The sequence below is a fragment of the Diceros bicornis genome, chromosome 5, assembly GCF_020826845.1.
Source record: "Diceros bicornis minor isolate mBicDic1 chromosome 5, mDicBic1.mat.cur, whole genome shotgun sequence".
NCBI classification, from domain to species: domain Eukaryota; kingdom Metazoa; phylum Chordata; class Mammalia; order Perissodactyla; family Rhinocerotidae; genus Diceros; species Diceros bicornis.
The window spans coordinates 37,522,676-37,549,184 of NC_080744.1; the positions used below are offsets into that span (position 1 = coordinate 37,522,676).

General features: G+C 43.1%; 1 protein-coding gene across 1 annotated transcript; it reads left to right on the forward strand.

Moving 5' to 3' along the window:
* Positions 1–217: 217 nt before the first annotated feature.
* THBS1 (thrombospondin 1) lies at positions 218–16,592 on the forward strand. Its single transcript, XM_058541201.1, has 22 exons — positions 218–377; positions 955–1,050; positions 1,327–1,886; positions 2,797–2,872; positions 3,207–3,406; positions 3,518–3,640; positions 4,624–4,717; positions 6,147–6,320; positions 6,629–6,805; positions 7,114–7,287; positions 7,546–7,673; positions 7,784–7,936; positions 8,372–8,590; positions 9,067–9,174; positions 9,699–9,858; positions 10,012–10,130; positions 11,744–11,978; positions 12,174–12,401; positions 12,569–12,840; positions 13,284–13,381; positions 13,486–13,625; positions 14,483–16,592. The coding sequence occupies exons 2-22, from the start codon at positions 984–986 to the stop codon at positions 14,488–14,490; spliced, it is 3,513 nt and encodes a 1,170-aa protein (XP_058397184.1). The 5' UTR covers positions 218–377; positions 955–983; the 3' UTR covers positions 14,491–16,592.
* The last annotated feature ends 9,917 nt before the right edge of the window (positions 16,593–26,509 follow it).

Here is a 26,509-nt window from a genome sequence, read left to right on the forward strand (position 1 = left end):
AGAAGTTCCAGGGCTCCTGGGCCCCGACCCCGACCGCCCCCCCTTCACTTTCTAGCTGGAAAGTTGTGCGCCAGGCAGCGGGGGGCGGAGAGAGGAACCCAGACTGGCCCCCCTCCCGCTTCCTGCCCGGCCGCCTCCCATTGGCCAGAGGAATCTCCAGGAATGTGAGCGGCCCTTTAAAAGCGCGCGGCTCCTCCGCCTCGCCAGCCACAGCACCCGAGCCGGCCGGCGAGTGTGGTCTCCCGTGAGCTCACCCCGCAGCCTCCGACTCCGGTCGCTGCTGCCCGGGCGCACCGCCCTCCCTGCGCTCTCCCGGACTCGGCGCCCGCCGCTGCGCCCTCGCCGCCACTCCCGGCCGCTGACTTGTGTGCACACAGGTAAGGGGTCTCTGGGCGCTTGCCGAGGACCAATGCTGCCCTGGCCACCTACCTCGGGCTCCGAGGCTTCAGCCCGCCAGGGGCCCCGGATCTCACACTTTTTACCTTCCCCATCCTGTCCCTCCCAGACACTGGAGCACTCTTTTCGAGGAAGGGCTCCAGAGCCATCCTCTCCAGCCTTGGAGTTAACAAACCAACTCTCAGGACACCCCAAGATTTTCTTCTATTCTCCAAGTCCTCCCTAAACCTTCCTATCAGTCCTCCAGAAGAGTCGCTACTTCCCCGTGCCCTCCCTGCGCCCCCACCCACATCTCCTGGTCCTCGACTTCCCGAGGAAAAGCCCTTAGGCTGCTGGTCTTTGCGGTCCCCCCACTTTAAAACCGCAATCTCCTCCCCTCAACTCTCCCATTTTCTTTCGGATGCTCTCTCCAAAGTAAATACTATTGTCCCCTTATCCCAGCAAATGTGGGACCAAAGAGGGATCCCCAGAGCCCTGGTCCCAAGCCCACTCCCCAGTTTTTGCCCACCCTCCTTGCTTGGCTGCCTCTGACCCTGGGCTCTGTGCTTCCTGCTGCAGGATCCCTGCTGGGCACAAACAGCTCCACCATGGGGCTGCCCTGGGCACTCAGTGTCCTGTTCCTGTTACATGTGTGTGGCTCCAACCACATTCCAGGTGAGTCTGTATAATACCTTTTGGGGGAGAAGGAAGAGGAGGAGTTGCTGGTTACCCCAGCTGTGTCTCCCTCCCATGCTCTCCTCTCCCAGCTGTTTCTCCCCGAGCCCTGATTCAACATCAGGATGCAGGTTCCCTGCAACTGTGGTGTTTATTCATCTCTTTCAGTGATTGCCATTTTCACCCTGTCCCTCTGACCCCACCCCTCAGAGCTGAGCCCCTCCCCTCTGGCCCCAGCCTAGAAGGCTCACTGCCTGTCTTGCTCCTGTGCAACAGAGTCTGGAGGAGACAACAGCGTGTTCGACATCTTTGAACTCACGGGCGCTGCCCGCAAGGGCTCTGGGCGCCGACTGGTGAAGGGTCCTGATCCTTCCAGCCCAGCTTTCCGCATCGAGGATGCCAACCTGATCCCCCCTGTGCCTGATGACAAGTTCCAAGACCTAGTGGATGCTGTGCGGGCCGAGAAAGGTTTCCTCCTGCTGGCCTCCCTGAGGCAGATGAAGAAGACTCGGGGCACACTGCTGGCCGTGGAGCGGAAAGACCACTCTGGCCAGATCTTCAGCGTGGTCTCCAATGGCAAGGCGGGCACCCTTGACCTTAGCCTGACCGTGCAGGGCAAGCAGCATGTGGTGTCCGTGGAAGAAGCGCTCCTGGCGACTGGCCAGTGGAAGAGTATCACCCTGTTTGTGCAGGAGGACAGGGCCCAGCTGTACATCGACTGTGAGAAGATGGAGAATGCTGAGCTGGACGTCCCCATCCAAAGCATCTTCACCAGGGACCTAGCCAGCATCGCCAGACTCCGCATCGCAAAAGGAGGTGTCAATGACAATTTCCAGGTGAGGTCCCCTCCTCCGATTCCTAGTCCATGGGGTCACTGCTAGCCAGCTGATCTGTCAGGAGGGCTATAGCAGGAGAGGCAGGGGTTCCAGTACAGGAAATACTGCTTGTGGACTAAAGCGGTGTTTCTCAAACTTTAGAGAGCACCAGAATCACCTCGAGGGCTTCTTAAACCGCATACTGCTGCACATACACACACACCAAGTTTCCGATTCAGTAGGTCTGGAGTGGGGCCTGATAATTTGCATTTCTAACAAGTTCCAGGTGAGGCTGGTGCTGGTTTTCTGGGGACCACACTTTGAAAACCACCAAAGGAAACAAGAAATAGTTTTCCTATAACAGCCTGTTCCAGCTTTAGATACTCTCTATCCTCTTCTTAGGAAAATAACTTATTTCAAATGCATTCCACCAACTGTAATATTGCTTGACATGGATGGATACTTTGCATGAGCTGAATAAATACCACTTTGCTATTTGATTCCTCACGGGGATGTGGTGGGTTTCAAAAGGTTAAAATAGTGAATACTCACTGCTGCAGCTTTTTCCCTCCTTACACTTCTAGCTCTTTGCAACTGTGGCTTTGAAACTCCCACATTTAACTCTTTGTCATCAAATCCTCCGGCCTTAGTGTCAGATTCCATTTCCTCTGTTCTCAGTAGGCTGATAACTGAGTTCTTTGTGAAATACTGAAGACTTGGCAGAAGACACAGTTAAGATTTTAAAGTTGTTTGGCAATTTATCTTGGTGTATTATTTTGACTTGGTGATCTTAAAGGGAGCTCTTTCAAACTTGTGGAACATCTGTTGTGTGCTTTTCCTAACATAAACAGTCTCCCCCACCCATTCACACCACCCCCCCCCCCACACACACACACACACTCTACAAGTAATGTGTGTCCTCTGCCCACAGGGGGTGCTGCAGAACGTGAGGTTTGTCTTCGGAACCACACCAGAGGACATCCTCAGGAACAAAGGCTGCTCCAGCTGTGAGTGTTCTGCTATTTTTAGGGACTATAGGGAAATCAGGGGGAATTGCACCCAAAACAAGCTGAGAAATTTAAGCAACGGAGGTTGTGTATAAATTACCCCAAGGAACATAGTTAAGAGGTGTACAAAAGTGACCTCAAAGGGCATTACCCTCTCTCTCTCTCCCTCCCTCCCCCTCTCCCCTCTCCCCTCTCCCTCCCTACTTGCCCCTCCCTCCCCACTTGCATCTCTTGCCCCAAATGAAATCTTTTGGGAACTCGAGGGGCAGGCTGGGGAGAGCATCTCTTTGAAGATATTCCATCACTTTTCTCATTGTGTTTCTTTATTTGGCAGCTGCCAATGTCCTTCTCACCCTCGACAACAATGTGGTGAATGGTTCCAGCCCTGCCATCCGCACTAACTACATTGGCCACAAGACAAAGGATCTGCAAGCCATCTGCGGCATCTCTTGTGACGAGCTGTCCAACATGGTCCTGGAGCTCAGGGGCCTACGTACCATCGTGACCACGCTTCAGGACAGCATCCGCAAAGTGGTCAGTGGCCTCCGCTCCCAGCCCTTTAGCATGAGCCCCTGAAGGAATCACAGATGATCCCGAATGACTGAAAATGAGTTTGGACACTAATGACCTTTCTCCCCCATTTAGACTGAAGAGAACAAAGAGCTGGCCAATGAGCTGAGGAGGCCTCCCCTCTGCTACCACAATGGAGTTCAGTACAGGAATAACGAGGAATGGACTGTTGATAGCTGCACTGAGTGTCGCTGTCAGGTAAGGGGTCTTTACTAGCCGAAATATGAATTGATGGCGTGTGTTTGAAGCCACAGTCTCCAGGGAAATACTCAGATGGCCACACAAGCTCTTTTTATGTTCCATGGCCTGATACCCAAGTGGTTTTTTTAAGATGCAATTATAACATCTATAAAATCTTCGTCAAACTCTCAGAAAGTTTTTCAGATGTTTAATTATACCTCAGGCTAAGTATCTAAAAGAACAAATGTACTGAAACATCTGAATAATTTACTTGCTTTAGTTCAAAGGCTAAGTGCTGAATGTCAGGAATAAAACCTGGAACATTCCTTTTCTTTTCCCCCAGCCCTAATTTGTATTCACCTGTGACACAGAGATGCTAATACAGTACTGATTGTTGTTCAAATCACTGAGCCTGACATTGTCAGGCTGTAACTGTCTCCTTAGCTCAGATGGCACTGCCACAGCGTGCGTGTCACACTAGCCCTCCCCAACGCCTGGGGCAGGTGAGTTTGAGAATTTACCTGGCTCATTGAACAAAGTCCAGCTTAAATACAAATCATGGATTGCTGGATTTGGGAGCCAACTTCATCAAATTCCCATCCTTCTCCAATATAGTATAAAGCCAGATCTATACATGAGGGAAAAAATGCTCATTGATCTTCTTTACACATAAAGATAAAACTGAAAAAGTCCTGGCTGAGTTTTGAGTTCAATTTCAGATGTTAGATTAAGTTCCCTCTGGATAAATTCTTCATGCCATAACTTCCACTGTTGACTTAGCAGCAATTAAGCAAGAACTCTCCAAGGAATGGAGTGGCAAGTACCTAGCACTAGCACTGTCTCGGCAATACTGGTGGCTGCAAATACAGCAGAGACAGATCTTCTACTGGAGCCTCTACAGCCCTGACCATGTGTCACCTTGGAATTGAAACGTTATAGTATGTCAACTTCTGCTTGCAGTATGCTCAGTAACCCATTTCTCCCTCACTCTTGCCCTGCAGAACTCAGTCACTATCTGCAAAAAAGTGTCCTGCCCCATCATGCCCTGCTCCAATGCCACAGTTCCTGATGGAGAATGCTGCCCACGGTGTTGGCGTAAGTTCCTAAAACTGCATAACCATTCTTCAGTGACTAGGTCAGTTCTACATAAACACTGGACAGCTGAACACAACACTGGAACCCCACCCTCATCTCCATCATGTCTTCATTCAGTTTCTTGCTGCAGCATCTGGTTAACTGGTGGCTTATCTGCTGTATAGAGCCCAAAATTCCATTATGACTAAATCTTAATTACCCTTCTGGATTACAGTATAGGCAGTAATGATCTTGGTATAGCTTACTGATTCTGTTTTTATGCGTTGAGTTAAGGAGCGATGAATATGTAGCAGCAGCAGCTCTAAGTTGACTGCTTTGAGAATTTGACCTCATGGCCCAGAGTTAAAATCTCACCAGAGAAATTGATGGGCTATAGTGCGAGCATTGGACTTCATTGGGCCTGAAAGTTCTACCCATTTTATCTGAAAGAACAAGAGGCCTAAGAACATCAGCAGTTTGAGTTTCAGGGCACTAAAAGAAATAAGGCACAATATTGTTTGGCACACTATCCCTGGTTTTTGCTGCCAGTATAAGTTAATTACTTTGAATGTAGTAGGTACAGGTCATAAAAATGACTCATCACAACTAAGATCAGGAATAAAACAGGAAAGTAGCACTTGCCCTTCACACACATACGGACACACACACACAGCTCAGAATAACGAGTCCCATCCAGGGATCATGTTAGCAGTGTTGGCACGGTAATAACCATCTGTATATCTGTTTCTGTTCAGCACTCACCTGACATGTGGGTTAAAGGGAACAAAGTAGCTGGAGACTAGTGAAGTTTTGAACTTGAATCAGGGTTTGCTATGAGAACTTCCAACTGATGGCAAGAGAAAACAGGTTCTCTGTCTTGTGTCTGCTACAGCTAGATGTGATATTGTAGTCATGGTGCCTGGGCAGATGGTAAACAAACACGTCCTCCTCTTATGAAAATGCGTGCAGAGAAGGCCCCCCATGCTAGGGTGAGAGAGCAGCACACTGATCAGCCTCATGACAGAGCTGGAGCCAAAGCCAACAGCAGCTGAGCTGCCTTCAAGCTCGTCTGCCAGACACATGGCCTGCGGCTCCCCTGCAAGTCAGAAGTGGCTGGAAATGTCTATCCAGATATCTTACTCGGGAAAGGGAAATTCATCTGAAAGGCTGAGAGAGGAGAAAGGAGGCAACAATGAGGAGCACACACACCGGGAGAAGGCGCAGTTGTACTGACCCCGGCAAAGCATTCCATTGCCCCAGTACTGTACAGTAATGACCTGGGATAAACCGCTTGGCTGCTGGCCTAAGAAATATATTGATTTTCACCCTCTGGCAAGAGAAGAAAGTCTTGAACAGTCTAAAGCAGTTTTTAGTCTGAACCAGTCCAGAGCAGTCTAAAGAATAGCTTGTCTTAATGATCATGCACTAAATGAGCCCATTTCCCCTGCAGCCAGCGACTCTGCAGACGATGGCTGGTCCCCATGGTCTGAGTGGACCTCCTGCTCCGTGACATGTGGCAATGGAATCCAGCAGCGTGGCCGCTCCTGTGATAGCCTCAACAACCGATGCGAGGGATCCTCCGTCCAGACGCGGACCTGCCACATTCAGGAGTGTGATAAGAGATGTGAGCATCTTGGCCACTTAGGAATGTGGAGAAGTGACCTTGTCATCAGCAAGAGCAGCTCCATAGCACAGAGGTTAAGAGCACAGGTTCTAGTTTCTCCGGATCTGAACCCCAATTCTCTTACTTATCTGTGCAACCTTGAGCACAACTTAGCCTCTCTGAGGCTCTTTCCTCATCTACAAATTAGGGATAATAATAGTTCTTGATAGGGTTATTTTGAGAATTTTATTTATATAATGCATTTAAAGCAGTTAGCACGACGCTTGGCTCTTGGTAAACACCTGATAACCATCAGCTCTGTACTTCAGTTAAACAGGATGGCGGCTGGAGCCACTGGTCCCCGTGGTCCTCTTGCTCTGTGACGTGTGGTGACGGTGTGATCACAAGGATCCGGCTCTGCAACTCGCCCAGCCCCCAGATGAATGGGAAACCCTGTGCAGGCGAAGCTCGGGAGACCAAAGCCTGCAAGAAAGACGCCTGCCCCAGTAAGTGTGAACGCAGCTGCACCTGAGCGGCAGCTCGGCCGGCTGGCTGCCTGGCATCTTCTGCCTCCGGTTTGGTGGGTCGCGGAGGGGAAGGTTACTTCCTAGGGAAACAAACAGAAGCAAAGTCCTGCGTGCTCAGCAGCTTCTTTAATGAAACACAGAAAGAAAACCATTTCAAACTCCCCCTCTTCCCAAACATTCTTTTCGTGCCAGTAGCAGAAGTTTCTTGAACAAACTTAGAGTTTTCTGTGACAGTAAGATGTTTGAAAATTGACCCTAATTTTTGCATATGCTTCATTTTCCTACAGTCAATGGAGGCTGGGGACCCTGGTCCCCGTGGGACATCTGTTCTGTCACCTGTGGAGGAGGGGTGCAGAAACGTAGCCGGCTCTGCAACAACCCCGCACCCCAGTTTGGAGGCAAGGACTGCGTTGGTGATGTCACAGAGAACCAGATCTGCAACAAGCAGGACTGTCCAATTGGTGAGTCCTGCAGCCCAGGACAAGACCACCCTCAGGAGTTTCTTACTTAAGTGAATGCCATGGTCAGCATTCAAGGGGGTTCCAGCTTTAAATGGTCCTGAGTGGTTTGAGTACTCTAAAATTACAGGCGGACCACATAATCTCAACAAGCTGTCTGTTACACAGACCCTACAATACTGTACACTGTAGTGTTTTTTAAGTACCAGCATGGCAGTAACAGCAGCTCAGGCCAACCGTTTGCTGTCTCTCTCATCTCAGATGGATGCCTGTCCAACCCCTGCTTTGCTGGTGCTAAGTGTACTAGCTACCCTGACGGCAGCTGGAAATGTGGTGCGTGTCCCCCTGGTTACAGCGGAAATGGCATCCAGTGTGAAGATGTCGATGAGGTGAGGGACCGAGGGCTCAGTACTAGATCCAGGAAAGCAGCCGACCTGTCCTGTCACTTCCTCGTGGCAGTGTTTGCTAAACGTTAAGCTAACTGTTGTCTCCTCCACAGTGCAAAGAAGTGCCTGACGCCTGCTTCACCCACAACGGAGAGCACAGGTGTAGGAACACAGACCCCGGCTACAACTGCCTGCCTTGCCCGCCGCGCTTCACTGGCTCGCAGCCCTTTGGCCAGGGCGTGGAACACGCCGCTGCCAACAAGCAGGTAGAGTAGACCGGACTAGTAAACCAGAGTCTACAGCCATGAGAGGGAGGAATGTCATCTGTACCCTTCACAAAAAACAGGGCAGGGGGTGAATGTACAATCTAGTTTTCAGAAACATGACTAGAAAATCCATGGTAAATCCTGCAGGGGAGAAATAGTCCATCACATTTGAAAATGCTGCCCTGCAGTTAGTTGTGAGCCAATGGACTTGTACATGCCTAGGTGCTGAGCAGTTTCAGGAAAAACAGACATGAAGCAGTGTTAGCCTTTAAACTGGGCATCCTCAGGGGGAGAACAGGGCAGGACCGAGGTAACCCACACTCCTCCCTGCGGAGCCTCTGTCCACTCAGATGACAGGGATTGGGTTCTTCTTGTTTCCGCGTATCTGAGGACCCTCGAAGGCTCTGTGTTAACATCAGGATGTTGCACCCTCAGGTGTGCAAGCCCCGCAACCCCTGCACAGACGGGACGCACGACTGCAACAAGAACGCCAACTGCAACTACCTGGGCCACTACAGTGACCCCATGTACCGCTGCGAGTGCAAGCCCGGCTACGCTGGCAATGGCATCATCTGCGAGGAGGACACGGACCTGGACGGCTGGCCCAACGAGGACCTGGTGTGCGTGGCCAACGCAACTTACCACTGCAAAAAGGTACAGCTGGCTTTCCTCGTGTGCTTCCAGAAAGAAGGCACCTCACCCTTATCAAAGGAACAGGCTGAGGAATTGCTTAAAGTATGAAAATGCAACTGAACGATTAAATCACCCAAAAGCACTAATTCTCATTAATATTAAATCACTTGGTGCCAAGAACATGAAAGGGGCAGGCCCTTTTGGCAACTGTGTTCCATAGTCAGTTTTGTCCAAAAAAAAGTTCACTGCTCTACCAAATACCAGTAGAGTGTGACTTGTCTTCCCGCATGTGTAAAGCCTAGAGCATTTGTACAAATTATATCTCTCTCTCTCCCAAGAAAACATTTAATTTTTTTGTCTTCCCATAAAAAGTGTATGCTGTTACAGAGCAGCATTCGGTTCTTTTTCTGTTTGCAACATTTGTGTCACCCCCTTGTGCATGAGCTGAGCAGAGGCCATGCAGACTGTGGCTGTAATGTGCGTCTTCTCTTTCCTAGGATAATTGCCCCAACCTTCCCAACTCGGGGCAGGAAGACTATGACAAGGATGGAGTTGGCGATGCCTGTGATGATGATGATGACAATGATAAAATTCCAGATGATAGGGTAAGAACAAAATGTTTTCCACTCCTTTTTCATCTTTTCTATTCAGCAACAGCTTGAAACACTTTGAGAGTCAATGAAACTACAGAGTTATAGGGTAAAATACACCAAACTGATAAGATAATTAGAAATTATTCATTGTGTTTCAGTAGTTTGAGGACATAGATGTTGCCAAGAGAATCTCTAAATGAGTTTTGTTTTTCATCACAACTTACCCCCCTCTGATTTGAGCAAGAAATTACAATGTATAAACAAATGACACTTTGCTCCTCAGATTCTCTTCAAGGGTCCCAGCTTAATTATAGTAAAACTTACTTTGGGCATTTTGAGAACTGAAATATTATATTTACATCTCACTGACTTGTAACCAACAGGAATGCATTTTTCACTTATGTCCTGGCTCTTAATTCTTGCAGTGATCACTTTACACTGGGTACTCAATCAGTATATGCATTATGCCTGTGGTTTGAGGCTTGAGCTGGTTTCTGCGGCAATGTTGTAAAATGCTCCATGTCTTCTCTTTGCAGGACAACTGTCCATTCCATTACAACCCAGCCCAGTACGACTATGACAGAGATGATGTGGGAGACCGCTGTGACAACTGTCCCTACAACCACAACCCAGATCAGGCTGACACAGACAACAACGGAGAAGGAGACGCCTGCGCTGCAGACATTGATGGGGATGGTAAGGCGCTCCCTGACTCCAGCAGGCCCTAGGCCATGGTGACCTTGCCCAGCTTTCAACCTGCTTCTCTCCAGCCTTGGCTGTTAGTGTGTGGTTTGGTTGACACATCCGAGGCTGAAGACTCTAGCTCTTATTTGTCCCTTGTCTCTGCAGGTATCCTCAATGAGCGAGACAATTGCCAGTATGTCTACAACGTGGACCAGAGGGACACAGATATGGATGGGGTTGGAGATCAGTGTGACAACTGCCCCCTGGAACACAATCCAGATCAGGTAGGTGGACTCCTTTCAGAATCTTTCAGTAAAGTGTTGAAATATCCCTCGAGAAAATAAAGGAGTTAAATAAAATTCAGACACTTCCATTACCATGGAATGGAAGTGGTCTCATAGCCAACTGCAATATTTTCATGTGAACAGTTTGCCTGATATGAGCTCCTTGCAGAGTCCCATAGGGATCTTCAGCGTGACAATCTTGTAGCTTCAGTCTTGTCTTCTACAAGCAGGTCTACGTGACTTGCTCAGTGTGAGCTACCATTACTAAGATAAATTATACAAAGCAGAAATCTGTGACTAACAACTCTACAGTGATATTAATCATATTTAAGACTAAGGGTTAGGAAAAAAAAAAATCCTTAAGCAAAATAAACAACCATTTTCATGGCTAATGATACAATCTGGCTGTAAGAAAATCATCAAACTAAAAATACTTTCAAAAACTGGAGAAATCCCTGTTGGTCATTCTTCAAAAGTGTATGGCATTGCAAACACATCACTCTCTGCCTGTGCTAGGCAGTGCTACAAGTAGACATTAGCCAGAACAGCTTCCATGTCTGGAAGTATTTCCTTTCTTGTGTAATTGCCCATCATTATTTTCTAGGGATAAAAGTTAAGGCTTTTGCTTTTTTTTTTTCCCTAAAATGCATTGTTCTGGAAGCTTAGAAACCAGCTGTTTAAAAATACTTTGATAAGATTCAAGAAATTAGAAATCCAGCTTTTCCTCCTGATATTTGCTGTTATGAGGTCCTGTAAAAACAAAAGCACCAGGACAAATAGCTTTGGGGCCTTAACAAGAAAGTGTGAATGATGTGGGAGAGCTGTGCTGATCAATGGCATTGAGGGTCATCTATTTTGAGTCTGGACCTTACTATAAATACAACTTAAGTATCATTTAATCTCCCTGGATGAGTTTCTGGTTCCTCAGATTGTAATAAAATTTATAACAAAATTCAGTAATTATGTGAAAATCATACTAGTAAAGAGCATAAATACTGGCAAGAAAAATTCCACTTTGTGTATAGACAATTCCTAAGCATCCCACGCACACTGAGTAATGTAAAAATACTCTAAGAAATATAGTTTTGAAAAAGTTTAGAATTTTGACTTGACCTGAGCCAACAGGTGACAATCCTTATGGACTAGATGTATAAAACCAAATACCTAAAAAAGAAGAAAACAATCAATCACGACTATACACATTACCCAGTATGCACAAAAAGCAGTATATTTCCATGAGTTCATGACCTAAGAGTAGAAGTTGACATGTCAACAATTTTACGATTGAAACCTTCAATAGAAAATAACAAAATGTACCCAAAGAATTTCATTTAACATTAAGATATAAGCAGATATTGCATTCTGTCCTTAGTGATTAAATAATGCTTTCTACTTAATGTTATTTAAAATTTTATATTTAAAAAAAATCTCTTAAATATCCCTTTATGAAAACAAGGATCAAGAAGAAACTTTTAAAATTTGTTGATATTATCTTCCCGCAGTAGTACGCAGACATGAAACCCCACTGGCCATATCAAACATTAGAGAATCTTCCATAAGTTATCTTTAACATTGATTTATACTTCAATTTACCCTCTATTTCTCTCTTTCAGCTCGACTCAGACTCAGACCGCATTGGAGACACCTGTGACAACAATCAGGATATTGACGAAGATGGCCACCAGAACAACCTGGACAACTGTCCCTATGTGCCCAATGCCAACCAAGCTGACCATGACAAAGATGGCAAGGGAGATGCCTGCGACCACGATGATGACAATGATGGCATTCCTGATGACAGGGATAACTGCAGACTCGTGCCCAATCCCGACCAGAAGGACTCTGATGGTAAGTCATTGGAGTCACTTTTTGAGAGTAACTGAAACCGTGGCTGTCTGGATTGAGGAAATAAAAACAAAGCTAAATGCATGCATTTGAAAGGATGAAGAGACTAAATGCCAACTTGGACAAGATAGTGAATTTCTGACACCAGTAGTAATAGCCTTTCAGAATTTCACTGAAGTCTTGCCTTTTTGACCTTAGGTGATGGTCGAGGTGATGCTTGCAAAGATGATTTTGACCATGACAATGTGCCAGATGTTGATGACATCTGTCCTGAAAACGTTGATATCAGTGAAACCGATTTCCGCCGATTCCAGATGATTCCTCTAGATCCCAAAGGGACATCCCAAAATGATCCTAACTGGGTTGTACGCCATCAGGGTAAAGAACTCGTCCAAACTGTCAACTGTGATCCTGGACTTGCTATAGGTGAGTAATGAGTTCTTCAAACAAAAGGCTAACGCATACATGGGAAAGAAACAAATAGAAAACCTACAGTTGCATGTGTCCCTGTGGGCACTAAGGATGTCTGGGAATGTAACAGAGGACATTCTGAAGGCTACAGGTTTTAACCTGGGTCTGGCCTCATCTTCCAGGTTATGATGAGTTTAATGCTGTGGACTTCAGTGGCACCTTCTTCATCAACACCGAGAGGGACGATGACTACGCTGGGTTTGTGTTTGGCTACCAGTCCAGCAGCCGCTTCTATGTTGTGATGTGGAAGCAAGTCACCCAGTCCTACTGGGACACCAACCCTACAAGGGCTCAGGGATACTCAGGCCTTTCTGTGAAAGTCGTGAACTCCACCACGGGGCCTGGCGAGCACCTGCGGAATGCCCTGTGGCACACAGGAAACACCCCTGGCCAGGTAAGAACGCCCTGCAGAAGGGAGAGAATGGATGGGTGCTTGACTCGTACTAGGGATGCTGTGCTTTGGCCAAGACTCCCAACAGGAAATCTTAGACATCAAGTTCAACATCACCAATTGCAGCATTAAGCTGTGCTTTGTAAAAACATAATAGTGTGTGAGAGGGGAGCTCGCCTTCACCAAGAGTTACCCTTCAAATCTAAAGGCAGTTTCAGCCTCTTCAAACAAAAAAGCTGCTTCCCTTCCCTCTTTGTTTCATTCCCTTCCATTTTGTCTACATTCAAGGACACATCAAATGAAAGAGGCCTTGGAAAAAATCCTACATCAAAGCCCTCTAATTTAGGTCAACTTGATACCTCTAAAGCACTGTATCTTCTGGAATGAAATAGAAACCTTCTCACGATGGAGCTGTGTTTCAACCTCCTCTTTTCCTTTTCCTTCAGGTGCGCACCCTGTGGCATGACCCTCGTCACATAGGCTGGAAAGACTTCACCGCCTACAGATGGCGTCTCAGCCACAGGCCAAAGACAGGTTTCATTAGGTAAGATTGCAAGGATTCAATTTCACTTATAGTCACCCTGATGGGCAAGAAGGAGGAGCCCAAAAAGTATGAGTGTCACTAATGCGAGTTTCTTTTTCCTGCAGAGTGGTGATGTATGAAGGGAAGAAAATCATGGCTGACTCAGGACCCATCTATGACAAAACCTATGCTGGTGGCAGGCTAGGGTTGTTTGTCTTCTCTCAAGAAATGGTGTTCTTCTCGGACCTGAAATATGAATGCAGAGGTAGGAGCCACATTACAGTGAATGTACAGTTGATATCTCTAATTCAGACTACTATCAAGAATGCCAATTATGGGAGAACAATTTAAAGACTATTTTAGATATAGGGTTATTTATATTTTGCTGTTGATACAATGATGAAAATGAAATGATGCCTATGAACTGTGGCTTATGAAATCCTGAGTCCTTGTTAACAGTATTAGTTTGCTTAGCAATCTCCATGCTCTTCATAGACTGTGCAAAGAAATGGCAGACAAGCTCCTGTACAGTTGAGACCACATTCTTTAAAATTGTACATGTTTCTGTCTTTCACACTGCTTATAGTTTCAGTCATGCCATTATAGCATAAGTTGTCTTTCACAGCCTTTCCCCACATGCAAGGAGGGGAAAGGAGTACTGCCTTCATATGGCGTGTTAAATTAATTTTCAGTACTAACCTTAGCTTTTTTCCTCCATTCTTTTTCACTCAGTGGTTACTTAAGCTCTCACTGAGTCCAGCATTGGGCCTACCACAAAATAAGTGCTTAATAAATGTTTCCTGGGCCAAGGCCTGATGCCTACAAGATCAGTCAGAGTAAAAAAAAGATGGTTGGTTTTACTCAACAAAACTTAAATTATAATGTAATCTTTGAGTCTGAATTGAAATAAAACTCCCTAAACATTGAGTGCCTTAGAAAGCATAGCCTAAGTTCTAGAAGGTCATGCTGTATCAATCTCCTAGCCTAATGTCAGCTTATAAAATTAAACGTTAATTTGTTCAAACAATCTTAAATTATGCTGTTAATTTATTAACTGATATTAAGATGACAATGCCTTTGAATTCGTTTTTGTTTATATATTTTTGTTTGTTTATTTAACAGATTCATAATCATCCAACTGTTGATCAAAAGACTGATCATAACCGATGCTGGTATTGCACCTTCTGGAACCATGGGCTTAAGAAAACCCCCAGGATCTCTCCTCCCTGCCTTCCTTTTTTCTCTGCTTGCATCAGTGTGGACTCCTAGAACATGTGACTTGCCTCAAGAAAATGCAATTTCCCAAATCAGACTCAGCATTCAGCCTCTGAATGAGAAGAGACTCTTACAAAAATATAAACTTTGTGCTTTTGAAAAAGCAAAAGCATCCACTTGCTTCAGTGGGAAGGTGCCCGCTCCACTGGGCTTTTGTCACGGTGCAGGGTGCTCTTATGAGGCCCTTCTGAGCAGTGGACTCAAAAGCGTTTTCAGGCATGTGAGAGAAGGGAGGACTCACTAGAATTAGCAAACCAAACCACCCCGACACACTCCCTCAGGACTAGGGGGAACATGGGCCAAACCCTGAGGGGTGGGCGCGTACCCAAGAGATGATTGTATGAAGAAAATATGGAGGAACTGTTACATGTTTGGTACTAAATCATTTTCAGGGGATCGAAAGACTATGGCTGGATTTCATGATGCTGACCGGTGTTAGCTGACTAACCCACGTAAATAGGCACTTAAATAGAAGCAGGGAAGGGAGGGAAAGACTGGCTTCTGGACTTCCTCTCGGATCCCCACCCTTTACACATCACCTTTAGTGACCGAGGAGGGAGTCAGAAGTAAACCAGTGTAAGGCAGTGCTGGCTGCTTCTGCCTGGTTACATTGAAACTGTTGGTTTTCTTCCAGATGTAGCTCGTGCAGATGTAGCAGGAAAATAAGAAAACCTACCATCTCAGTGAGCACCGGGCTGCCTCCCAAGGGAGGGGCAGCCGGGCTTGTATTTTTATGGTTAGAAAGGCACAAAAATATTATCAACTTAACTAAAACATTCCTCTTCTCTCTTTTTCTCCTGAATATCATAGATTTCCAGTTCTCTTTTGGACTGTAAGTTTTTGTTTTACAAATGCTTTACAATGTAAAATATTTATTTTTTACCTATTCTGGAGGATCTGTCTGAAAGACTATTCATGGAACAGGAAGAAGCAGGAGGATTATCCGTGTCATCTTTGTTATGAGTCTTCATGACTGTAAGATTGTAAATACAGATTATTTATTAACTCTGTTCTACCTGGAATCTAGGTTTGGTATGGAAAGTATCTGAGAGCAGGTAGTCGAGATTTACGAGGAAGTCTCTCACAGGAGCTGTACAAGGAGAACAGCACAGTCAGCTGCTCTTCACTCTGTGCGTAGAATGAATGATTTGGGATTCTTTTTTTCTTCTCCCCTTGTTTGTTTTGTCTTTTCAAGTGGAATTAGTTGGTTGTCCATTTGCAAGTGTTGTTAGATTGCAAAGAAAGCCAGGAGGTCTTCGATACTGTTTTACCCCATCCCTTGTGCCTATTTCCAGGAAGAAGAAAAGCATCTACGCTTATATTTTTTTTTTCATTTTTCCAAACGAGAAAAAAAGAACAAAGGTGAAACTTATATACAAATATTACCTCATTTGTTGTGTGACTGAGTAAAGAATTTTTGGATCAAACAGAAAGAGTTTAAGTGTCTAACAAACTAGCTACTGTAGTACCTAAAAAAGTCAATGTTGTACATAGTATAAAATTCTTTGCAGAAAAGTATTCCCAATAAGGAAATAGCATTGAAATGTTCAATACATTTTCTGAAAGTTATGTTTTTTCTATCATCTTGTATGCCATTGCTTTATTTTTATAAATTATTTTCTCATTGCCATTGGAATAGATATCTCAGATTGTGTAGATATGCTATTTAAATAATTTATCAGGAAATACTGCCTGTAGAGTTAGTATTTCTATTTTTATAAAATGTTTGCACACTGAATTGAAGAATTGTTGGTTTCTTTTTTGTTTTTGATTTGTTTTTTGCTTGTTACCCCCCGCTGCCCCCTAGTTTTTACTATTTGCCAATACCTTTTTCTAGGAATGTGCTTTTTTTGTACACATTTTTATCCATTTTACATTCTAAAGCAGTGTAAGTTGTATATTACTGTTTCTTATGTACAAGGAACAACAATAAATCATATGGGAATTTATATTTATACTTACTGTAGCCATGTTGATTTGTTCTCTACTGGCTTTAGATTATGAGGTATGGGTAAACTCTAGTCTTAAACCAATATAGCATACACAAAAAGAAATTATAGTAATAGTAACATTCACAGTTACTATATGATTCACAAAGACTGAGTTGCTTAAGCTTAAGAATACACATTTGCTGGACTTGTGGAATAAAAGAACAAAACAACAAATTAGCCTGCCACATTAAAAACAGGAAAGAGACATGACCCCCAAGATGCAGACCCCAAAAAGGATACAATTTCATATTTTACTGTCATTAAGTGTCATGTATTAAATCCTTTTTAAAGTCCAGTTCTGTTTCTAAAAAGAACAATGAAAACAAAGGGAAAAACAGGAGTGAAGCACATACAATTTTCATAGCCACATTTTCTGACCCATGAATGATGGCACTGGGAGGGGGGGCAACACGATTGCATGTTGTGCAGAAGCTTTAGAAGTAAGTGTTATTGCGGGAGGAATTGTCGTTGAAAACTTGGGCCAAACTTTATAGCTATCACCTTTTGGAGAATGAATATACCTTTGGTCAAAAACAGATGACTAAAGAGAAAGAATTTGGAAGAAATCCTAATACACATAAAATATCAAATTATTTTGTGAAGAGAAGGCCAAATCATTACAATAAGCAGACCTTGAGTTTGAGATGGGCTAACCACGAGTCTAGAACACTGACCAATTTCCAGTTTTAATAACAGGTAGAATAAGAAATTTTATGAGTAGGTTAAGGTCTGGCTTTGAGGTACATTAACACCAGAAAGGACTGGCTGAGTGAGACAGAATCTTCTTCCCTTGATTTTTTTCTCTCTCATGCTAAAAACACATATATGATTATGCTACCCTAGATAGATAAGTATAAATTGCGAAATCATTTTTGGTACCCAGGTGAAGAATCAAGAATGAGAAGGTATTCATAACAGTTATAGAGTTTGGAAAACTGATTTGAAACAAATAATTCCTTGAAACATGACATCATTCATTCTCAGAGTAGCTCAATATGTGAAGTCTTGGGAGAGAATTTTAATTCACTTTTAAGGAGCAGACCAAAAGTAACTGAAAATATCAAGATAGGACAGAAAAAGGATCTGGGAGCAGGAGCTTTTTTCCCAGGCATGTTCCACATTTACTCCGGGACTGACCTTCAAATCAGCAGGTTATATTGAAATAAACAACTTGTTAAAAATTTAAATTTTGCCATCAAGGTGATAGCTTTTTCCTCTTACAAGAGTTTATTGTCACGTGTTTCGGAGAGAGACTGAAGGGCAATAAACTTTAGGTTCTACGGAAATTAACAATAAAGGCAGTAGCAGTAGTTTTCTTGAAGGAAGAATAATAAATAGAAAAACCTCAAATTTTAAGATCCTAAATTCATTCCCAAAATGAATTAGCTCTTAGTCTTTCATACTTTTTCTTCTCTGTCTTGCTCTGGAGCAAACGCTTAGGTTTAGAGGGAACCTTAAAATAAAAACACTGATTCTTAATAAGTACACTTCCCTTCCCCATCAGGATAACATATTTTTTTTAAATCTGGAGACTTTGTGTTGAATTATATTACAAATTCAGCTTACCGGTCCCTGTTAGAGCTAGCCTCACTTGACATGCTATGGAATGGTGTCACCTCTTTTAACGGCAAAATTCATTACTTAAGATCATTCTGTTTTCCTTCCCCTCTCTTAAACTCCTGTACATAAAGGCTCACTATGCCCCTAATACTATTTGCAGAAACACGTTATAAAGCCATAAGCTCTCCCCACCCCACCCCAAAATCTCTGTCTCTCTCTCTCTCTTTCACCCACATTCACACACACACACAAACGTCAAATACCAGAAGCACATGGGTTTAGAAGGCAGAGCCCCTCTGAAAGGCTGATGGGCAAAAATGGCTCCTCTCTGTCCACACCAAATTCCCACTCATATCACCTCTCCCCTCTGATTGTTCTGATCCAAACCCTACAACACATGACATGGCTATGAGAGTCTAAAATCATGACTTTTAACTTTTGCTGGCACCCCGCAGCAAAACTCTTAGTATCAAGATAAATTACATTGTACCACATTGACATCAGCATGAACCATTGCTATTTTAATGTAAACTGTAAGAGGAGGCTCGAAAAAGAAATTGACTATCCACTCTTCTAAAAACAGTAGCTATAGAATTCTTCATCTTAAAAGGTCAAGGAGGATCTCGAGTCAAGATGGCGGCATAGGCAGACTTGGAACTCACCTCCTCCCATGGACACACCCAATTTACAACTACTCGTGGAAAAATTATCCCTGAGACAGAACTGAAAACTGGATAAGAGGAACTCCTGCAACAACGGACAATCCTAACTGAGGTGGAAGAGGCAGAGACTCCCTTGTAGAGAGGAAAAACGCCGCCTTCACAAGCCGCCAGCTTCACGGCCGCAGGGAGCAGCCCACAGGTACGCAGCCTCCCTGGAGGCGCAGGGCCCTGAGCCGGGGAGCGTCCCCACTGTGGGCATTTTGTGGACCCAGAACAATCGAGACTAGTGGCATAATATCTGACTTTGCCTGCTACTAAAACACTGGGGAGCACCCCCAGAAAACCCGGTTCACAAAGAAACTAAAACCAGCCCTTAAAGGGCCCGCGCGCAAACTCACCCGTTTCAGAAAGCATCTTAAAATCACAAGAAAGGTGCACAGTGCTGTGGTGAAAAGAGACTCATCTAATAGGCCCTGAGTGCATCTCGGTGAGGGGTGAGACCTCTCCAGGGACTGGGACATTGGCGGCGGCCATTGTTGTGGCCTGGTGTGGGCGTGCTGACACAGACGCCATTGGAGTTCTCCCTGAGGCCTGCTAGCCCAGGGTCTGCTCCACCCGCTAGAGCACCGATTTAATCCAGCTCAGCCAGGGCAGGCAGCCCACCCTAGGGACTGGCCCCACCCAACAACAAGCCCTCAGGCAACTTGTGGGCCTGCATAGATTGGTGACTGGATTCTCTGCAGCCTGGCAACTGAGCTGACTTCAGTGGGGCAGGGCATGCACAAGGAGCTGGTGGGGAGTGTGGGGCGGTGGCAGAGTGTGTGGGGCTCCTGCCGTGGAGAGACTGGGTCGGCTTGGGAAGGTCGGGGCGCGCACAGGGGGCAGGACTGTGTTGACTGTGTGTGTGGACCTGTGGGCAGCAGGGCTTGTCAGCTGAAGAAGACTTGTGCTTCTCAAAGACCCACATAGGGGGTTTGCCCCACCTTCCAAAGCCTGAAACAATTGGGTGCTCCTGTGCCTGAGGCCAGCCCCACCCAGATGCAATCCTCAGAGAGCTGACAAGAGACCTAATAGGCTAGAGGCTTACAGCAATTGTAAGGCCCTGAGCCTAACAACCTGCCACGCTGGGGGCCTACTCACTTAAAAGAAATACTGCAACACAAATGTGGTATTAGAACTTGCAGCCAACTGTGCTGGGGCTCCCCACACCTGATAAAGAGACTGAAGGGCCCACAACAACTACAAGCAGCTGAGCATTACAACAGCTGGCCAGGAGCATAACTCGGCCTCCCTGGGTGCATACAGGGAGAGCAAACAGGCCACAACAGAAGGACACACGTAGCCCACATAGGGGTCACCTCTGGAACATTGAGAACTGAGGGAAGCATACTGGAAGCCTCCTAAGGCATCACTTACATAAGGTCACCTATCCAAGAGCAGGAGATGTAGCTGACCTACCTAATACGTAGACACAGCATAGGGAAAGAGGCAAAATGAGGAGGCAAAAGAATACATTCCAAGTAAGGGAACAGGACAAAACCCCAGAAAAGGAACTAAGTGAAACAGAAATGAGCAACCTACCTGACAGAGAGTTCAAACTAAGAGTGATAAGGATGCTCACTGATCTGGGGAGAAGAATAGATGAACTCAGTGAGAATGTCAAAAAAGAAATGGAAGATATGAAAAAGAACCAATCAGAAATGAAGAATACAATACTGGAAATGAAAAATTCATTAGAAGGACTCAAAAGCAGAGTAGAGGATACAGAAGAATGGATCTGCGAGCTGGATGAAAGACTAGAAGAAATTACCCAAGCTGAACAGGTAAAAGAGAAAAGAATTAAAAAGAATGAAGACAGTCTAAGGGACCTCTGGGACAACATCAAGCGCACTAACATCCGTGTTATAGGTGTCCTGGAAGGAGTAGAGCGAGACAAGGGGGCAGAGAATCTATTTCAAGAAATAATAGATGAAAACTTCCCTAACCTAAGGAAGGAAACAGACATCCAGGTACAGGAATCACAGAGAGCCCCAAACAAGATAAACCCAAAGAGGCCCACACCAAGACACATCATAATCAAAATGTCCAGAATTAAAGATAAAGAGAATCCTAAAAGCCGCAAGAGAATGTCAAGTTACATACAAAGGAAACCCCATAAGGCTATCAGCTGACTTCTCAGCAGAAACCTTACAGGCTAGAAGAGAACGGCACGATATATTTAAAGTGCTAAAAGGAAAAAACTTACAGCCAAGAATACTCTACCCAGCAAGGTTATCATTCAAAATGGAAGGAGAGATCAAAATTTTCCCAGACAAGCAAAAATTAAAGGAGTTTGTCACCAAGAAACCAGTGCCACAAGAAATGTTAAAGGGACTCATTTAAGGGGAAAAGAGAAGACCACAAATAGGAAAAATTATCTATTTCCATGATAAGAACGTAATGGATACAAATGCACAAAAAAGAGGTTAGATGTGATACCAAAAACATAAAAGGAGGGAGGAGAGGAGTTAAAGAGTACAGCTTTCAGACAGAGGTCAAACTAAAGCGACCATCAATTCTGTATAGAAGAAGTAAGGAACAGAGAAGGACTACTAAAACACTGAGGGAAAAAAAAAAAAGTTAAAAAAGGGCAGTAAGTACATACTTATCAATAGCTACTTTAAACGTCAATGGACTAAATGCTCCAATTAAAAGGCATAGGGTGGCTGACTGGATAAAAAAACAAGACCCATATATATGCTGCATACAAGAGACACACTTCAGACCTAAAGACACTCACAAACTGAAAGTGAAGGGATGGAAAAAGATACTCCACGCAAATGGCAATGAAAAGAAAGCTGGGGTAGCAGTACTCATATCAGACAAAATAAACTTTAAAACAAAAACTGTAAAAAGAGACAAAGAAGGGCATTACATAATGATCAAGGGAACAATCCAACAAGAGGATATAACACTTGTAAATATCTACGCACCCAATGTAGGTGCACCTAAATATATAAAGCAATTATTAACAGACATAAAAACAGAAATAGACAGTAACACAATAATAGTAGGGGACTTTAACACTCCACTTACACCAACGGATAGATCATCCAAACAGAAGATCAATAAGGAAACATTGGCCTTAAATGACACACTAGAACAGATGGACCTAGTAGATATATACAGAGCATTCCATCCAAAAACCGAAGAATACACGTTCTTTTCAAATGCACATGGAACATTCTCCAGGATTGATCACATATTAGGTCACAAAACAAGTCTCCATAAATTTAAGAAGATTGAAATAATACCAAGCATCTTTTCTGACCACAATGGTATGAAACTAGAAATCAACTATAGGAAGAAAATCAGAAAAGCCACAAATACGTGGAGATTAAACAAAATGCTACTGAACAACGACTGGGTTAACGAAGAAATAAAAGAAGAAATCAAAAAATACCTGGAGTCAAATGAAAATGAAAATACGATATGCCAGAACTTATGGGATACAGCAAAAGCAATTCTAAGAGGGAAGTTTATAGCAATACAGGCCTATCTCAACAAACAAGAAAAATCTCAAATAAACAATCTAACAATGCACCTAAAGGAACTGGAAAAAGAAGAACAAACAAAGCCCAAAATCAGTAGAAGAAGGGAAATAATAAAAATCAGAGCAGAAATAAATGAAATAGAGACCAAAAAACAATAGAAAAATTTAATAAAACCAAGAGCTGGTTCTTTGAAAAGATCAACAAAATTGACAAACCTTTAGCTAGACTCACCAAGAAAAAAAGAGAGAAGGCACAAATAGGTAAAATCAGAAATGAAAGAGGAGAGGTTACAACAGACACCTCAGAAATACAAAAGATTATAAGAGAATACTATGAAAAGCTACATGCCAACCAATTCAACAATCTGGAGGAAATGGATAAATTCTTAGAATCATACAACCTTCCAAAACTGGATCAAGAAGAAGTAGAGAATTTGAATAGACCAATCACCAGTAAGGAGATCGAAACAGTAATCACAAACCTCCCCAAAAATAAAAGTCCAGGACCAGACGGCTTCCCTGGTGAATTCTACCAAACATTCAAAGAAGACTTAATACCTATCCTTCTCAAACTCTTCCAAAAAATTGAGGAGGGAGGGAAGCTCCCTAACTCATTCTACGAAGGTGACATTACCCTGATACCAAAACCAGACAAGGACAACACATAAAAAGAAAATTACAGGCCAATATCACTGATGAACATCGATGCAAAAATCCTCAACAAAATACTAGCAAATCACATACAACAATACGTTAAAAAGATTATACACCATGATCAAGTGGGATTTATTCTAGGTATGCAGGGATGGTTCAACATTCGCAAATCAATCAATGTAATACGCCACATTAATAAAATGAAGAATAAAAATCACATGATCATCTCAATAGATGCAGAGAAAGCATTGGACAAGATACAGCATCGATTTATGATAAAAACTCTGAATAAAATGGGTATAGAAGGAAAGTACCTCAACATAATAAAGACCATATATGACAAACCCACAGCTAATATCATCCTCAATGGTGAAAAACTGAAAGCTATCCCTCTAAGAACAGGAACCAGACAAGGATGCCCACTGTCACCACTCCTATTTAACATAGTACTGGAAGTCCTAGCCAGAGCAATCAGGCAAGAGAAAGAAATAAAAGGGATCCAAATTGGAAAGGAAGACGTGAAACTGTCACTATTTGCAGATCACATGATTTTATATATAGAAAACCCTAAAGAATCCACCAGAAAACTTTTAGAAGTAATAAACGAATATGCTAAAGTTGCAGGATACAAAATCAACATACAAAAATCAGTTGCATTTCTGTACACTAACAACGAAGTAGCAGAAAGAGAAATTAAGAATACCATACCATTTACAATTGCAACAAAAAGAATAAAATACCTAGGAATAAACTTAACCAAAGAGGTGAAAGATCTGTACACCGAAAACTATAAAACATTTCTGAAAGAAATTGAAGAAGACACAAAGAAATGGAAAGATATTCCGTGCTCTTGGATTGGAAGAATTAACATAGTTAAGATGTCCAGGGCCGGCCCTGTGGCTTGGCGGTTGAGTGCACGCGCTCTGCTGCTGGCAGCCTAGGTTCGGATCCAGGGCGCACACCGAGGCACCACTTCTCTGGCCATGCTGAGGCCGAGTCCCACATACAGCAACTAGAAGGATGTGCAGCTATGACACACAACTATCTACTGGGGCTTTGGAGGGAAAAAAATAAAAAATAAAATCTTAAAAAAAAAAAAAAGATGTCCATACTTCCTAAAGCCATCTATAGATTCAATGCAATCCCTATCAAAGTTCCAACAACATTTTTCACAGAAATAGAACACAGAATCCTAAAATTTATATGGAACAACAAAAGACCCCGAATAGCTAAAGGAATCCTGAGAAAAAAGAACAAAGCTGGAGGTATCACACTCCCTGATTTCAAAATATACTACAAAGCTATAGTAACCAAAACAGCATGCTACTGGCACAAAAACAGACACACAGATCAATAGAATAGAATTGATAGCCCAGAAATAAACCCACACATCTATGGACAGCTAATCTTTGACAAAGGAGCCAAGAACATACAATGGGGAAAAGAAAGTCTCTTCAACAAATGGTGTTGGGAAAACTGGATAGCCACATGCAAAAAAATGAAAGTAGACCCCTACCTTACACCATACACAAAAATTAATTCCAAATGGATTAAAGACTTGAATGTAAGACCTGAAACTGTGAAACTTCTAGAAGAAAACATAGGCAGTACGCTCTTCGACATCGGTCTTAGCAACATCTTTTCAAACACCATGTCTGACCGGGCAAGAGAAACAATAGAAAAAATAAACAAATGGGACTACATCAAACTAAAAAGCTTCTACACAGCAAAGGAAACCATCAACAAAATGAAAAGACAACCTAACAATTGGGAGAAGATATTTGCAAACCATACATCTGATAAGGGCTTAATCTCCAAAATATATAAAAAATTCATGCATCTCAACAACAAAAAAACTAACAACCCAATTAAAAAATGGGCAAAAGACCTGAACAGACATTTCTCCAAAGAAGATATACAGATGGCCAACAGACACATGAAAAGATGTTCAAAATCACTAACTATCAGGGAAATGCAAATCAAAACTACAATGAGATATCACCTCACGCCCGTCAGAATGGCTATAATTAACAAGACAGGAAACAACAAGTGTTGGAGAGGATGTGGAGAGAAGGGAACTCTCGTACACTGCTGGTGGGAGTGCAAACTGCTGCAGCCACTATGGAAAACAGTATGGAGATTCCTCAAAAAATCAAGGATAGACCTACCATATGATCCAGCTATTCCACTCTTGGGTATTTATCCAAAGAACTTGAAAACACCAATTTGTAAAGGTACATGCACCCCTGTGTTCATTGCAGCGTTATTCACAATAGCCAAGACTTGGAAGCAACCTAAGTGCCCATCAAGTAGTAGATAATAACAATAAACAAACACATAGGGACAGAGATTGGATTGGTGGTTACCAGAGGGGAAGGGGGGAGGGAGGAGGGTGAAAGGGATAATTCGGCACATGTGTGTGGTGATGGGTTGTAATTAGTATTTTGGTGGTGAACATGATGTAATCTATGCAGAAATAGAAGTACAATGATGTACACCTGAAATTTTTACAATGTTATAAACCAATGTTACTGCAATAAACAAAAAAATTAAAAAAAAAAAGTCAAGGAAATTTGATGTAAGCAATCACTAACATTATTCAATATCAGTAAATGAAAATGTGTGAGCAAAAAATAATAATGCTACATATACATTACTCCAAATTTCACTAAAGGCAGCACAGCAGCCTGTTCATTTTTTTTGAATCAGAAATAAATTGAACTTCTAGTTCTAATGCCAATTCATCGTATGGAGTGTTGACATAAAATTTTCTCATGAATCCAGGTTACTAACTTGTAACTAAACAAACTCTCTCTCTTAAAATAGTACTGCAGACTTTTAAGTAGCTGATCTTTATTTGCTGCATTCTAAAAGGCAAACTCCAAAAGAAGATAACAAACTGAAAGTAATATATCAAATAATTCAGTCAAATTTCTGCTTAAGACAAGTATCTTTGCTAATAAGATAGTAAAGGCTATCCTAACATTGCTTTGTTGAGAAAATTCATTGCTTTCTATGGCAGTTGTACTTCCTTAACAAGCATTAGAAAGAAGGAAAGAAGGAAAACAGGGCCAAACAAAAATTCATAGTGATTAAATCTGTCTGAATCACAATGAAGTTGTAACATAGAAAATCAAATACAAAACAATCGTAGCACTTCAATTAGTTTTAACCCAGCACACATACATAAAATGTGCTTTCCATAATGTATCCCTGATGTTGCAAGATTAGTCATAAAAAACAATTTCCCCAGGAATTTCAATGAAGAAAAACCATTGAACCCTTATACCAGAAGTCTCAAAAATACCAAGGAAGTGTAATTCAGAAACAGAGAATCCAAATTTTAAAATCATTATTTGAGGAATGATCTCTATAATGCATTCATTGAACTCGAAGAATTTGGAAAACATCTAACTTTTTACCAACTTTCTTAATTTACCAACTTTCTTAAAAGCGCACTCCAGCAAGTCTTTGC

Excerpts from the sequence above, each read along its gene's own strand:
- THBS1 (XM_058541201.1), top strand. The coding sequence starts at position 984 with ATGGGGCTGCCCTGGGCACTCAGTGTCCTGTTCCTGTTACATGTGTGT. Across the intron at positions 1,051-1,326 it reads TGGCTCCAACCACATTCCAG|AGTCTGGAGGAGACAACAGC; the intron begins GTGAGTCTGTAT and ends CCTGTGCAACAG. Across the intron at positions 6,806-7,113 it reads CAAGAAAGACGCCTGCCCCA|TCAATGGAGGCTGGGGACCC; the intron begins GTAAGTGTGAAC and ends ATTTTCCTACAG.